Genomic DNA, 14,145 nt, shown 5'->3' on the forward strand with positions numbered 1-14,145 from the left:
AACAGCCATGGAGAGATGTTTCCCAGGTAATTCTCCCACACTCCAGAAATCTGCAGTTTATGGACCTCTAGAGCTAAAGGAAAAGGGTGTGAGTGTGTGGGTATGCATGCCCATGGAGGGAAATGGCCGATGCATATCCAGAGACATATTTGCGTGCTCTCTTTTCCTTTTTAAACTGTCTAGGAGTGAAGGTGTGCTGCTTTTTTTTTTTTTTTTTTGGGGGGGGGGGGGGGGGGCGGGGTGATGCTTGTCACTCCACAGCTTCTTCTAGACTAAAAGTCTGTTAGATGAAAACATGGGATTCAGAAGGACTTGTCTGCATAAGCAGGTAGTTCTCCCCTCCTATTTACCTCCAGCGCTCCAAAGAGAATCAGCCTGTGGGATGGGAAGGCAAGGAGCTAATTACTTTTGGAGCAAGACGGAAGGAGAGGTAGTTTTTTTATCTTTTATCTTAAAAACCCTGCCTTACAACATTTATCTGCTCATCCTCCATGCGCTTTGCATGACCCTGAATGACAGATAGGATTGGAGGGCTAGATATGGCAAGGAAAATTCAGTGAAGACAGCACAGACTTCACCACAAGGAAATTTGAGAAGAACAAGGACTGAAAGAGCAGCCAGGGGTAACTCTGATGTACAAAAATACATTTATTTTCAACAATTTCAAAACCACTGCCTTTTTTACAGTAGAAATATTCAAATGGAACAATAAAACCAAGAACAGTATATATATGTATATATATGACTCATGCATTTGTATTACTGTGTTTAATACAGGTATTGCAATTGTCTGCCTCATTTAATCCTTTAAAACCATGGTGGTGGTGTGGGTTTAATGCACCATCTGACATCATCAGAAGGGATGTGAGGATTCTGGTTTGGTTTGTCAGACCTGGAATGTGTGTGGGAACTGATTGAAGGGAAAGGGAGGAGAACAGGACATCTTTGCACATTCCTGAAACAAACGCTTAGTCCAGAAAAAAATGCACTCTCCTGCACCTGCTTTTATTGATGCCAGCTGTAACTGAGGAACTCTGCAGTCCCCAGTCACTCTAGCCTCATCTCCAATCCTTCCGGGCTTAGTGTTGGGGTTCTCAAGCACAGGTTAAACTAAGTAGAGAATCTGTTGGGTGTTTACATCAGATTGACAGCCATACAGAGCCAAAAGCTGCACCTAGTCTCCAGGTCTCATTATTCCTAGGTTACAGCTAATACAGCAGAATCCATCATGGGTGAAAGGCTGGCAGTGATGGAGAGCACTGACCCAGTCTCTTGCTCTCTCTTTTTCTTTTCCTCTTTATACACAACTACAGTGTGGGAGCTATTTACCTTCTACTCATGGCACTGGCTCTTTCCCTCCTTACTGAGGTAAATAATCATCTACTGCTTCAAAGATTTTCATTACATTTTCCTCAGGGGTAAACTTGCAGGGGAAAACACCCCAATGACATCCACAAGTTATTTCCCAGCATGAGATACACAAATAAAAGTGTCCAACACTCCAGTTTGTGCCAGCGCTGCGGCTCACTACCTTGCAAAAAAGATGAGTAGTGCTGGTTGCCCAACCCAAACCTTACAGAGGTCCAATGGATAGATACAGCCCTGCGTACCCCACTGGGACGCAGTAGTTACCCTTCTAGTATCCTAAAGGAGCAGCTTTCAGTCATAACACAAGCTTTTTTCAGCTGCCATCAGCCATGGTTGTGTGCTAATGTAGGAGATATGATCTGGCAAATGTAGTCCCATGTACATCCTGGGGAGCTCTTTCCAAATATGCATGGAGCACACTCTGGTCCAGACAGCAGCGTAACAAACTACCTTGAGAGGCAGTGATGCCTGCTAAGTCTCACGGAACATGAAGTTTGAGCCAGCTCAAGAATCAGGCAGGGTTTTCTGACTTTTAATATTGGCTCCATGGATTTTGTTTGTTTGTTTGGTAGTGCCTTTAGGATAATTTTGGATTGAAAATGTCTATCTGGACAGATGTTTCTCCAAAAATTAACGGTATCATTCAGAAACGTCTCAGCTTTCATTGAGGTTAAATTTCTTTTTGAGAAGTGAAAATGTTTCCATTTTTTTTTTGGCAGCTTACTGCCAATTTTTCTTCCTGGCTTCCTCCCATCTGTTATAAGATATTTAACAGCCATCTTTAAGAGTGTAAAGGGGAAAATTGTAAAAAAAATGTAAAAAATTGTGAAAAGAATTGTGAAAAGAAATTGTGAAAACTGTAATCCCCTGCCTGCCTTTTTAAATTGAGATCAATCTTGTGAAAAACCTAGACAACTCCAAACAACAGTGAACATTTTCACTTTGTTTCCTGGTTTATAAAAGAAAAAGTTAATACAGAAAATAATGAGTATTTTGCATTCAGTCCTCTGCAGCAGCTCACAAAAACAGTCCCTCAAATCCTAATGATCAGCAAAGACTGAGATCAGCCCACAATTTAGCTCAAAGCCCACAGGACCATAGGTTATGTACATCCCTCCCATCTATACCTAAATGGGAAGCTATGGCCTTATGCTAACAGTGCTATCACCAGACTGGGCCATTACTGTAAACTACTTTGGTGTTTCAGTAGAACAGAGACAGTAATACAACAGTTTATGCACATGTGATGGATGGAAACTCAAGGTTAAATAGAATAACAGAGCCATCACTCTCCAGCTTATATTAGGAACTAGAGCAGAAAACTGAGGGAAGAAATAGAAAAGAATTATTTTTAAATCAACAGAAAAAGCCCACAAGCCTGACTGAAATGGAGGAGCAGAAGAATTGAGAATATTGAGCTTTAGTACTTCACACAAAACAGTATTTCCCTACATTTTCTTTTACAATTTTAATCTTTAAATACTGTTTTTCTGCAAAACTATAACCACTTTCCTCTCCACCCGCAGACCCATCAGGATTATAACCTTTGAAAGACATTCCAGCCGATTAACAGAGTGAGCACATGTAGCTGAGGCTGGCTTGTAGCCAAATGGCATGTTGCAATGCAGAAAGGTAGCAAGTAACACCTAAATTCTAGCCATCTCCTCATTTCAGTCCAGATATACTAAAGGTGATGTGGAGTTCTGTATTTAGATTCTAAAAAAATGGTAAAAAATATTGTCACCTAGCCTCACTTCTGCCTCCTGTTACCACACAAGCTCTAGAACATCTTCCCAAATGTGCCTCCAATCCTCCTTCCACTCCTGCTGGGTCTTATAACTGAATGCTCTGCAGAATAAAGTCCATTTTTAACATCATCAACTCAAGCAAAATGTATAAAAGTAACTCACCACTAGCTCAACCTGCTGCCCCCAAACTCCACCATTCCTAAGGCCTATGCTCAATTCAGTGTGCTAGAAGATTCCTAAAGAGCTTTTTCACTACCTTTTCTTCATTAACCTCCCTGTTCTAATCAGAAAGCACCAACCCACCATGCAGGAATTACTCTGATGGCATTTCCATCCAAAATTGGAAGCAGCCATTCTGCAGCACTCATAAGACAGACCTTTCCTAGCTCAGTTATGCAGGTCTGACCCTGCATCTCCCTCTCCAAAGAGCAGTTCCTAATCACCTGCATCATGTTCAGCCAAAATTTACTCTCTTACACATCCTGAATAGCACTTTACTTCACCACCTTAACTGCTAAAAGCATGACTTCTCACTGGGAGTAAAGGTCCTGCAACGTGGCCCACTGTTGAGTTGAGGTTGTACTGCAAGCACACTGATATTTGCCCACACTGAGATGGTGATAATTTTATGTTTGTTTTCCTCATTTTCCCTAATGGATGTCACCAAGATCCTTCTCAGAAGTAGACAACAGTGACAAAGGTGAATAGACGATGAACATCACTAAAATATTCATGACAGGTTCATAGTGCGTCCTGCTAATACCTTTTTCTGCTCCATCAGAGGAAATGATTATATATATATATAAAAAAAAAAGGCTTGCAGTTATACACAGAAATAAACTATGCTGTTTATAGACAGCAGTGTCAGATTGAAATATGACAGACAACTGGAACACGCTTGGAACCAAAGCGTGATTCAAGTGCTCACCACGGTCCCTGGTTGGCTGGCGTGTATGAGCGCATGCACGTGTGTGTGTGTGCGCGCGCACGCGCGTGCATGTGTGTATGTGGTTCAGGTTTTGTTTTAAACATATCTTCTTTTACTAAACATTAAATTATTTCCCAAGAAATAAAAAGCTATGTACATTGTAATTATGTACAGTAGGCCTTCGGCATCCTTGCTATTCACATGCACAGGGTTTGGGCTGCATTCATAAATTTAGACACGCTCCTTCATTGCTTGCGGTGCTGTCTCTTCCAGCCAATCTACAGTCCAAGGAACAGAGACATGTGTGTTTCTCTGATTTCCTCCCCCCGCCTTTCTCAGCAGTCAACAGTGCCAGAGGGTGACTGAAATCAAAAGCAATTAAAAGAGGTAAGGTCCTGTAAAAAGCTGACATGCATGTCATTGGAAAGCAAGGGCTGCTGGCATGTTGCAGAGCCTGGTCCAACAACCCAGCCTGAGCCCTCTGACAGGATGAAGTAGCTGATTCATGACTGACTTTGAAAAGGGCTGAAAAGGGACAATTTACCTACAACATGTTGCCTAAGGTACTATACCTACCTGTTGGATTTGAATACTTAATTCCATTCTGTATTTAACAGGAGGCTGACATTCAAATCCCATTGCACACTTGACTCATTCTTTGCTTTTTCTTTCTAATCTGATGAGTATTTCCTAAATATGAGGAACCCCTGCTATTTATGAATGCAGCCCTGGTAAACAGAAAAAGCCCACCCCGTCCCCTCCCAAATGATAATAATGACATATAGCTCTCTTTTTTTCATAATAATAATAATAATTATAACAATAATAATTACAAATAAAAAGTCAGAAATGTTGTAGACCAAGTGGATTCTCAGTATTAAACACTAGTGCAGTTGGGGATTTCCTTTGTGCTTTCACTGTTGGCAATGGTTGAGATGCTTCCTGTGGAGGAGAAAATGGAGAACAGAGTCAGTGCAGTGGCTTCGACAGTTTAGTCTATATTGCTTCTCACTCCTTTTTAGGATGTGCTTGTGTACATGTGAAGACAGAAAAGGTTCTTAAAAGTAACACATGCTTTTTTGTATTTGCAGTAAGCATGGAGCATGCAGAAAACCTGTTACTACAGCTCAGTTGACCAGCAGTAAACTCATTAAGCTATTAGGGACATACTAACTTGTAATGATAGCACACCAACAGTGTAAACTTGGTTCAGCTGATTCTTCTGAGGGTTCAGGGAATTTGGGACTCCTCCACAGTAGAGACAGGGTCATGAGCAGGCATAGCTGTGAGCCACAGCCATTGCTAACTCCTATATACCTATTGCTGTTTCCAGGTTCCTACCCTGGTCATGTAACACTGAGAAAAGCTGAAAAACTGTAAGAAAAACTCCCTGTTGCCGTGTTGCAGAGAGAGAATTTTTCCCTATCTCAGCGAAGCCTCAGGTTCTGCTTGTACCTGGGGTCACAGTCACTACCTCTCCTAATAACTCAATGGCCAACATCCTCACCCAGACTGTGAAATGAGGCCTGTCTCTCACCCATCACTCGTGTGTCCAGCTCTTTGTCCATCAGCTCCTCAGGGTCTGTGAACTCACTCAGAGTGATTTTGGGGGCATTTTCACTTTGGCTGACAGAGCCAATCATTTCCTGTTCTTTGTCATGCTGAACTTGGGCATAGATGTTAATCCAAGGGATTTTCCTGCACAGGAAAGGAAAACGAGAGGTTATATTTTGTAACACAGGAACACAGGAATCCTTGGCATGTCATTGATTAATCAGACCAATTAAACTGAGACCAATCCCACAAATGCAGCACTGGCAGTGATGCAAAGTATCAGCTCTCAGAATGGTGAAAGCACCACAGTGATGTTCAGCTCTGAAAGTGCCATTAGCACCCACTAATTCCAACACCAGTCTAAAGCTCCCCCAGATCTCAGGCCACTGCCTTCCTATCCAGTGCCCAAGGGCTCCTCCAGCTGTAAACCTAAATGTTCTGGTCCTGCCCTTTTAAATGAGTGGACACAGTGGACAATGTGCACCCAGCTCAGAGAGCAGTAATCAACTAAGTACAATCACCTGCAATTGCCAGCTCTCTCAGTATTTATTACATGATCAGCAGTGCATTGGAAACCAAAAGTAAAAATCAATTTGAGCACTACTATCAACTGAGAAAAGAATTGCTAGGCTTGTTTCTATTGACAGGCCCACACTGACTCAGTAGGAATTGCCACATCAGAAAAAGTTATAAAGAATTGGTCCTGCCTCGGAGTACAGAAAGGATTGGACCTCATAACACCCACCCAAAGTCTATTTGTTACCATTTCATTGCAAAAACAGTTTGCCATGCTACAGATCATACAAGTTTGCAGGGACTTATTTTCCTTTGCTGCTCAAGAAGCCAAGAAAGCAAAGGAACTATTTCTTCTTCTTTCTTTCAAGAGATGTTAACTTGGACTGCTAGAATGATATCTTTGAAAGTCAGTTAGCTAGACGGATAGTTAGATAGGCCTAGACAGAGAGTTAGATAGTAATTCCTGGATGAATGCAAGTTTAAAATGAGAGAACTGAAAAGTAATGTGTTAAACATTGTGGGGGTTGCTAGGACTATCTGTGTGTAGTTGCCTGTTTGAAGGTGACTGACTGTTTTTTCCAATGCCCTTAAAAGGACTCTGTGCCATGCAGTCCACACTGCTAAAAGAAGGAAAGTTCAGAGAATTTTTCAGTTCCTTAAAGCACACAGGAGAAAGAAGATGTGTTCAAAACGGGCTATATAAAATGCCATCTCTTTATGCTAACATGTCTGCTGTTGGATGTGTCAGAGATTGAAAGCAGTGGAAATTGCCTCAACTCTCATGAATTCAATAGATCTATGCTGATTTCACTCCAGTGAAGTTCTGGCCTCAAATGACTTGTGGTATTGGCATTCTATTCTTAACCAGCAGCAAGTCAGGACATATTTGGGATGTTTAGCAGCAGTTAACAAGCCTCATGTTCTTCTCCCTTTCTCCTACCCTCTCTTTCTAACCTTCAGACATGTCTTACAGATCATTAGAAGACATAAGCACTACACAGGGAATGCACACATTGGATGGGAGAGGACAAATGCATTCCCATAGCATATAAGTACCCAGAATACATCTGGAGGTGTGTAAAGATGTGGACATGAGAACACACCTGGAGATATTGGAAGACTGATGTTCACTTCCAAGCAATGCAATGGTAGAGATGTAAAGGTGAGAAGAGAGGAAAGGCGAGAAAAGCTCTCTAAAGTTGTGAGGCAGAGAGCCTCCAGGTACTTCAGAGAGTTAGGGAAAAAAGAAACTGAGACAGCTGTACATATGCGCATCCATCCATACATACCTAATCCTGCTGTGCCTCCCAGCGCGGACACAGGTGGCCACAACATCCCACCGCACATCTCTGAGCACACATACATGCTCACACACTCCTGCACTCCTGTCCCAGGACACATACACACTGACTGCCCCATTGTCCCGCTATTACTCACCACTCACAAACACGTAGTATTGACCTGCTATATGCTCAATCTCCCAGAAATCAAACAACCTTTTTACAGATTATTTCCCTACTTTTCCCCCTCCCTCCCTTTTCCACCCAGACCTCCTCAACACCTCTGTGGCAGCAGTGTTTAACATACCTGCTGAGTCTATAACTTGATGGACTCATAATAAGGAGTCCGTGTGCAAACCAGCAAAGCAGTGATTCTATAAATTTGCAGAATTAAAATTTCATGCAGGCCCATGCTCTCCCCACAACCTTTTCCTGTAAGCAGTAGTTCTGTATTCAGGCTGGAATCGCCGTTAATCAGAAAAGTACATATTGCTAATGGACTGCATCACTGAGAGCTAGAGGAAAGCTTTTGTTTTCACATCCTTTTTCCATTAAGAATTGTTGCATGCTATCACTTCTGATCCATTGAGCCAGAGGTTTTAGAGCTGAAAAGTTGCTTTCTGTTCTGAAAAATCAAGCTGAGGACACTCTGGGTATCTGACTTAATCCTAAACTTTGTCAGTTTGACCAGGGTTTGTCCTCTTTGGGACAGAGCAGGTAAGAGGGGACAGCAAGTTTATGAGCTTTGGGCTAAGAAAAACCAATGCTTTAACCACTTTCCCCCTCACCCCCAGTTTGTAATACATTCAATTATCAGACAGATTTTAACAAGGCAGGGTCTTCCCAGCTCTGGAGCATAGCACAGGGCTGATGGCTGCTATGCTCAAGGCTCAGGATGCTTAAGTAGTACAAGAGTCAGTTTTGTGAGCTGTAGTAGCATAACATGACCTGGAGACTGCCAAAGCAAAGTGGATTACCAAGCTCCCTACTGCTCTCTGGCAGCCAGAATATACAGATCCTTATTCTTGGTAACTGATCCCTGACCACAGACCCAAGGACATTAGGCCAAAACTAAGAAACCATCTCACCAAGACACAAAGGAAAGCACGTTTTACAAAGGGTTGTGCCTACATCTTGACACCTCTCCTAGAGAGACTTCTTTGCCCTCCTCAACCTACACCTGGGAGTGAGAGAAATCATCAGCTGCCTCCCCAGCACATTATTAAACAAGTCCCATGTCCTATTCCCCATTCACCTGGGAGGCTGTATTCCACCTCACAGATGCAGAGAGAGGGTTTCAGACTGCAAGAAGCAAGGCATGCTAAAAGCCTGGAAATCTGCACCTGAGCAGATTCACACACATGGGTTCTCTGGAAGTTGTCCGGGGCCACTGAAGTCAGTGGGAGCTTGGTAACAGATCTTGATGTGCACAGGATCAAGCAGTAGAAGCAGTGCCTCCCACTGATTTTGAGAATGGTTAATGCAAGAGGCTAGAAATGAGGGGAGCTTTAAACCTGTAGACCAGGATACATGCCTTTTTGAATCTTATTTGTATACCACTAACATCATTAGAGAGTACTAGCCTTATCTTGGGCTGCAGAAAAGCTGGAGATAGAAATGTATAGCTGGAATCTGGACAGGAAAAGCTCCAGCTTAGTTTGGAGAAATTACTCATGTCCAGATTTTTTTTTTTTTTTTTTTTTTTTTAAAGTCAGACTCAGCTTGTGCTTCTAATACGATATTTTACCACTGGGCAGGATCTGGGCACATAGACCATTTAACACAGTAAGTACTGTACTGAATGCAAAGTTCCTCCTAAAGAGCTCCATCTGCCTAAAATATATTCTCATAAGGCAGCCCTTCAGCAAACAGGCCATTCTTAGCCCACATTTTGTTTCATAGCCTGCAGCAGCAAAGCACCATGGGCCACCACAGGTCCTGCCTGCTGACTGGAAGCAAAAGATTTATATTAACATCTGGAAAAAAAAAAAAAATCCCAGCACCAATTCCCAAAAGCATTTTGATGCTTACCACAAACCTTTCTGGCTTTGAGTCTCCCTCCCTGAACATAATCACAGCTGTTCCTCTGCAAGACTAAACTATTCACTTTGCAACATACAAATGAGATATTCTTGCACTAAGGCAGTTGGCCAGATGGATATAGATTGTATGAAGACATCACTTGTGATTTTTGACTAAGTCTGCATTGCGTAGCTCAGTACTCAGTGAGCACACAGTGTTCCCATTTCTGGTCCGTGGTTCAAACAAATCTGCTGAAGCAGGTCACAGCTTGATTTCTGAGCTCTTGGTGAGATTTCAGAGCACCAGGTTTGTGGTGGAAGGGCAGTAGATGGTCTTCTCTCTATATACGAGAAACAGGGAACTATACTGGTCTAAGGCTTAGGACAGCATAACTCGCTCTACATCTGCAATCCAGGCACTGCTCTGCCTAGATTACCTGTAAACCACCCAGCATCTCCTTCTCCCATCTCAAAGTTTCTCAACTTACCTCTTGAATTTGTAGATTAAAAAAACAGCCAAGCCTACAAACACCACAGACAACAACATCAGCATCGCTGAACTGCTATGACCTGTGCTGGAATCAACAAGGGGTGCTGCAGGAGGAAAGACAGAGCATTACATTTACAAGATATTATTAGGGAACACAGAACTACCAAAGAGTTGAGCTCAACTCTGTCTTTGCCACACCTGCTTTATCACCACTGTATGGTGCATGCAAGGTTCATTCTTGTATGGGACATTACAGACTTTTTAACTGAGTCAGTTTTCATAATGTGGAGGAGCCCAAAGCAATAATCCTGGACCCAAGCACACACTACATGACAACATTTTGGAAATTTGATCCATCTATCCTTGACATTTTGGGTGGGCTAAATAAGCTGTGTTACTACACCTTGTTTATGTAGCTATTCCCACAGCTCGTCAGAGCAGACCATCTTAATGGCCTGAGCACTATGCTGAAAATCAAGAGTCTGATGAGAAGTCTCTAACGATGTGCAAATGATTATAAGTAGCAGCTGAATTTTTCTCACTCTGCATAGATATTTGGGTTTGGTTTTTTACTGTTCTCTATTATTTTTCTGTCACCCAGAAGATGGGAACAAAGTCTATGCAAATAGAGTCACTTCTGGTTTCATTGCCAAATTTTCACACTTAAGAGTCTGATCCTGCCAGTATTCTCCTTCTATGAATACTACTCTTTCATGGAAAAGAACTGACTGTCATTTCACCTGAGTCACTGTATTATGGGAATGGTCATTAAACAAATGCAGCATCCCCACTGCGGGGGGTGCGAGGATAGTTGAAAACTGTAAGCTAAATCCACATTTTGCAGTGTCTTACTAGAACAAACCTAGATTCTGAACCTGGAGACTGCAGATATTTGGGTCTCATTCCCAGTTTTGCAGATTAACTCATTCCAGCCTACTCCTATTACCATCTGACTCCCATCCCCAAACAACAGTCAGAGAGTGAAGGCAAGAAGCATTACCCATAGGATAGGTCATGAGCCTTGGTTTAGCCCAGCTCTTGGCTCTCTGAGTCCCATGTAAAAAGAAGCTGAAGTATACTACCCTGGGACATGAATCCCAATCTTTCAGAGGGGCTATCAGCAATGTCACATGCACAAGATCCCACATTTCAGATAATTGCAAGGGCAGTCATAAAAAGCAAGGGCAAAAATAAATCCATTATCTCCTCTGTAGTCATCACTGTCTCAGCAATAGCTCAGAGCTTCACACTAGGCTGGCCAAAATTCTCAGCACTAGCTGAGCACTTCACACTAGGGTGGTTTAAAGCAAAGGGGGTGATGAAGCTTAAAGTGACTATTCATTACCCTGCAAAAATGGAGCTAAGTAGCATTGAAATTTAAGTAAGTTCTAATTTGTAGAAGTCAATATTCAGGCAATATTCAGTGTTCCCTATAAGAGGCCTATAAGTATCTTCTTTTCATGAGTACTTTGCCCCTGTAAAGCTTCTTGCCTGGTCATAACATTAACAAGCCCTTTGCAATAAGGATTTGATCCAATATCCATGAAAGTTAGTAATACTCCCACTGAACTCCACAGGTGCCCAACAGGGGCTTAATAGAACACCATTCACCTGATTTTCTAAAACACTTGAAAAACATCAGTACACTAGTTAATTAAGCCATAGGGAACTCTTAAAAGGTACTTTTAATACTTGTACAAACTGGTGCATGAAGATGCCACTGCTGGATTCTGTTTTTAACACTTCCTGCTTCTACCACAGACAATGTCTCAATACAAGTCCTATGTATCCCAGTAGCACATACTAAACTGTGAGTGATGTAGACTGGTTCTCCTGGAGTTGTCTGAAGCCTCAAGAGAACCACAGCTACGCATTTGACTCCACACTCACCTAATGTTAACTGAGTAACATACACAATGACTTCAACACCAGGCTTCAGTTCAAACTGGACCAGGTTCTGGTTGAGAGCATTGAAAAGGATTTCTACCACCTGATGAAATAATAAGAGATACGGGTCATTACAATATAGAAGACAGCAAGCTCTGGAGAACATTCAGGAATGCATGTAGCCTATGAATGGTGACTAACAACTCTTACTGGCTTCAGGAAGAGAAGGGAAGTAGTGAGAGACTGAGGAAGTGGAGGGAAACGCGTACATGTGCTTTAGATGGAACTGTGTGCTACTGCATGCAAGTCTCCCTACAGGACTTTTGAGACTCACAGGGTATATTATTATACCTCTCCTGGGAAGCAAAGCAAGAAAGTTAGCAATTTTTTTTTTTTTTTAATCTTTTTTCGGGGGGTAGGGTAGGAGGGAAAAGAACTAAGGATCTTTTCACCCTCCACAATATCCTGTGGGTTTGATCTAATGCACTTGGAAATCACTGACATATTGGCCTTTCATTGGTGGATGATGGAACTGAGTTAGGTAGTTCAGCCCAGCAACACTTCTTTACTCACATTGATTCAGGACAATCCTGGTCACGTAGCTCCTATTTAAATAGGCTGTTGGGGATGAGACAATCCAGTTTTGAAGATTAATGGCAAAGTTACCATATTTCTCCTTCATTTAGAAGAAGGTCCTTGGACTGGAGTTTACTCATGGCTCAGCAACCCAGCTATGATGCGTTATTTGGTTGCCTCAGAGCACATACTTGGCATGCTCATACTGGAGCCTGAATTTGTTAATGCCTGGTCTCCCTAGAGTAGTTCTCATGGTCAGGGCACAGCTACTGAGTAGTTCTGACAGCCTACTCTCCAGGCAGAGCTCCTAAAGCAGAAGCCAACAACAGGTGCCAAAGTACAACTGAGTATACCGTCAAACAAAATTAGAGCACTAGAGCTTCAGGCCTTGTGGTCAGCTAGCCAAAAACCTAATCTGAGATGTCTGCATAATACTGATATATGAAATATTGGCACAACATCTTGTTCGGAGGGAATTCTAATATAGGTACATATTGTATTCTTATATGGAACAGGATGGAAATGACTGCAAGAAAGGCCCTCCAAAAAGACTTCTAAACCTTCCTACCACAATGCATCTCTTCTGCACACTCGCCACCATAAATTTAAGGGGCCAGCTTTGCAAGCTCCCTAGGAGAAATGTACTACTCAGAGGGGACTGAATTTTCTCAGTGGGTGACAAGAACTTCCACAGAATTCAGCAGTCCTCTGAATTATTTAATGTTTCATCACAGAAGAGTTACTCCTCCAATAGTTACTTGGAGATAGACTCACACATAGCTTGCACACAGTAAAATGCTGCACACAAGAGCATTAGCTAGAGTTAAGCATCCTTTCCAGCAGTAGTTCACTCCTTTGCCTTTATAGAGCTGATTTAATCACTTGGTAATTCTAGCATGAAAGCTTCAGCAGACCAGTGCTGTTGTTCCTAGCTCTTCCCTTGCCTGCATATCACTGTTGCTATTCATCACTGTAATTACCTATTTATCTAAATGGATGGATATTGTAACTTCCAAATATAGTTTGCACAAGCCATTTGCTGCTGCAGAAAAAAGAGGTCTTGTTCCAGTGATATACAAGCTGAAGAGCCTGATTTATTTTTAGTAAACTTCAGTATATTATCTTGCTGCTTTGGCCTCTGTCTATTAGCATTCCTCCAGGGAGTAGAGGGAGTACATATTCAAGGTTCCTTTGGCCATAACTACTGTAATAAGGACACACCACTGATCTAGGAAGAACCACTGCTGGTAGATTGTGACATATCTCAGTGAGGTATTAGAAAAGCCCATTTTTCCTCTGAAAATAATTTTCTTTAATGCCATAAACTATACTGCCATAGTCCCAGATGCATCCAGTTCCATCACACTTATTGTAAGTTATTTCCAATACTGCCCAAGTTAAGGGGCCCATCTGCAAATGGTATGATAGGAATGAATGTTCCATGAATCCTTCTTTCCTTACTTGCTCCAGATCAGCCTCACTGCTTTTCCTCCTCTCTGTTGTGTTTTTATGGGGCAGTATGAAGAGTTCAGCAGAAGTAGGCAGCCCAGGAAATACAGCTACTAAGATCTGTTCATCAGGGATACCAGTCACCTAAAAGAAAAGTAAAAAGGCAGTCTCTAGCTGCTATTCTGTTACCGATGTTTTCATTCACTACGGGAAACTGTGCTCCCATCAAATTGTTATTTGCCAGTTCCACTGCAGGTGATCTTGTTCTAATGAGCTGTTCTGCCCATTTGGTGGGTCAGAAATAGAGGTTCTGCCAATGATTCACTCC

General features: G+C 42.2%; 1 protein-coding gene across 1 annotated transcript in view; it reads right to left on the reverse strand.

Annotated features, from left to right (window-relative positions):
- Positions 1-4,921: 4,921 nt before the first annotated feature.
- Positions 4,922-14,145, reverse strand: part of SORCS3 (sortilin related VPS10 domain containing receptor 3) — a 316,586-nt gene continuing 307,362 nt past the window's right edge. Inside the window, exons 23-27 of the mRNA XM_075718061.1 lie at positions 13,830-13,961; positions 11,796-11,895; positions 9,904-10,009; positions 5,582-5,742; positions 4,922-4,986 (exon numbers count right to left, since the gene is read on the reverse strand). Of these exons, the coding sequence (XP_075574176.1) occupies positions 4,922-4,986; positions 5,582-5,742; positions 9,904-10,009; positions 11,796-11,895; positions 13,830-13,961 (564 nt within the window). The remainder of the gene's footprint in view (positions 4,987-5,581; positions 5,743-9,903; positions 10,010-11,795; positions 11,896-13,829; positions 13,962-14,145) is intronic.

This window comes from Pelecanus crispus, chromosome 10 (assembly GCF_030463565.1).
Source record: "Pelecanus crispus isolate bPelCri1 chromosome 10, bPelCri1.pri, whole genome shotgun sequence".
In the NCBI taxonomy this organism is placed as follows: domain Eukaryota; kingdom Metazoa; phylum Chordata; class Aves; order Pelecaniformes; family Pelecanidae; genus Pelecanus; species Pelecanus crispus.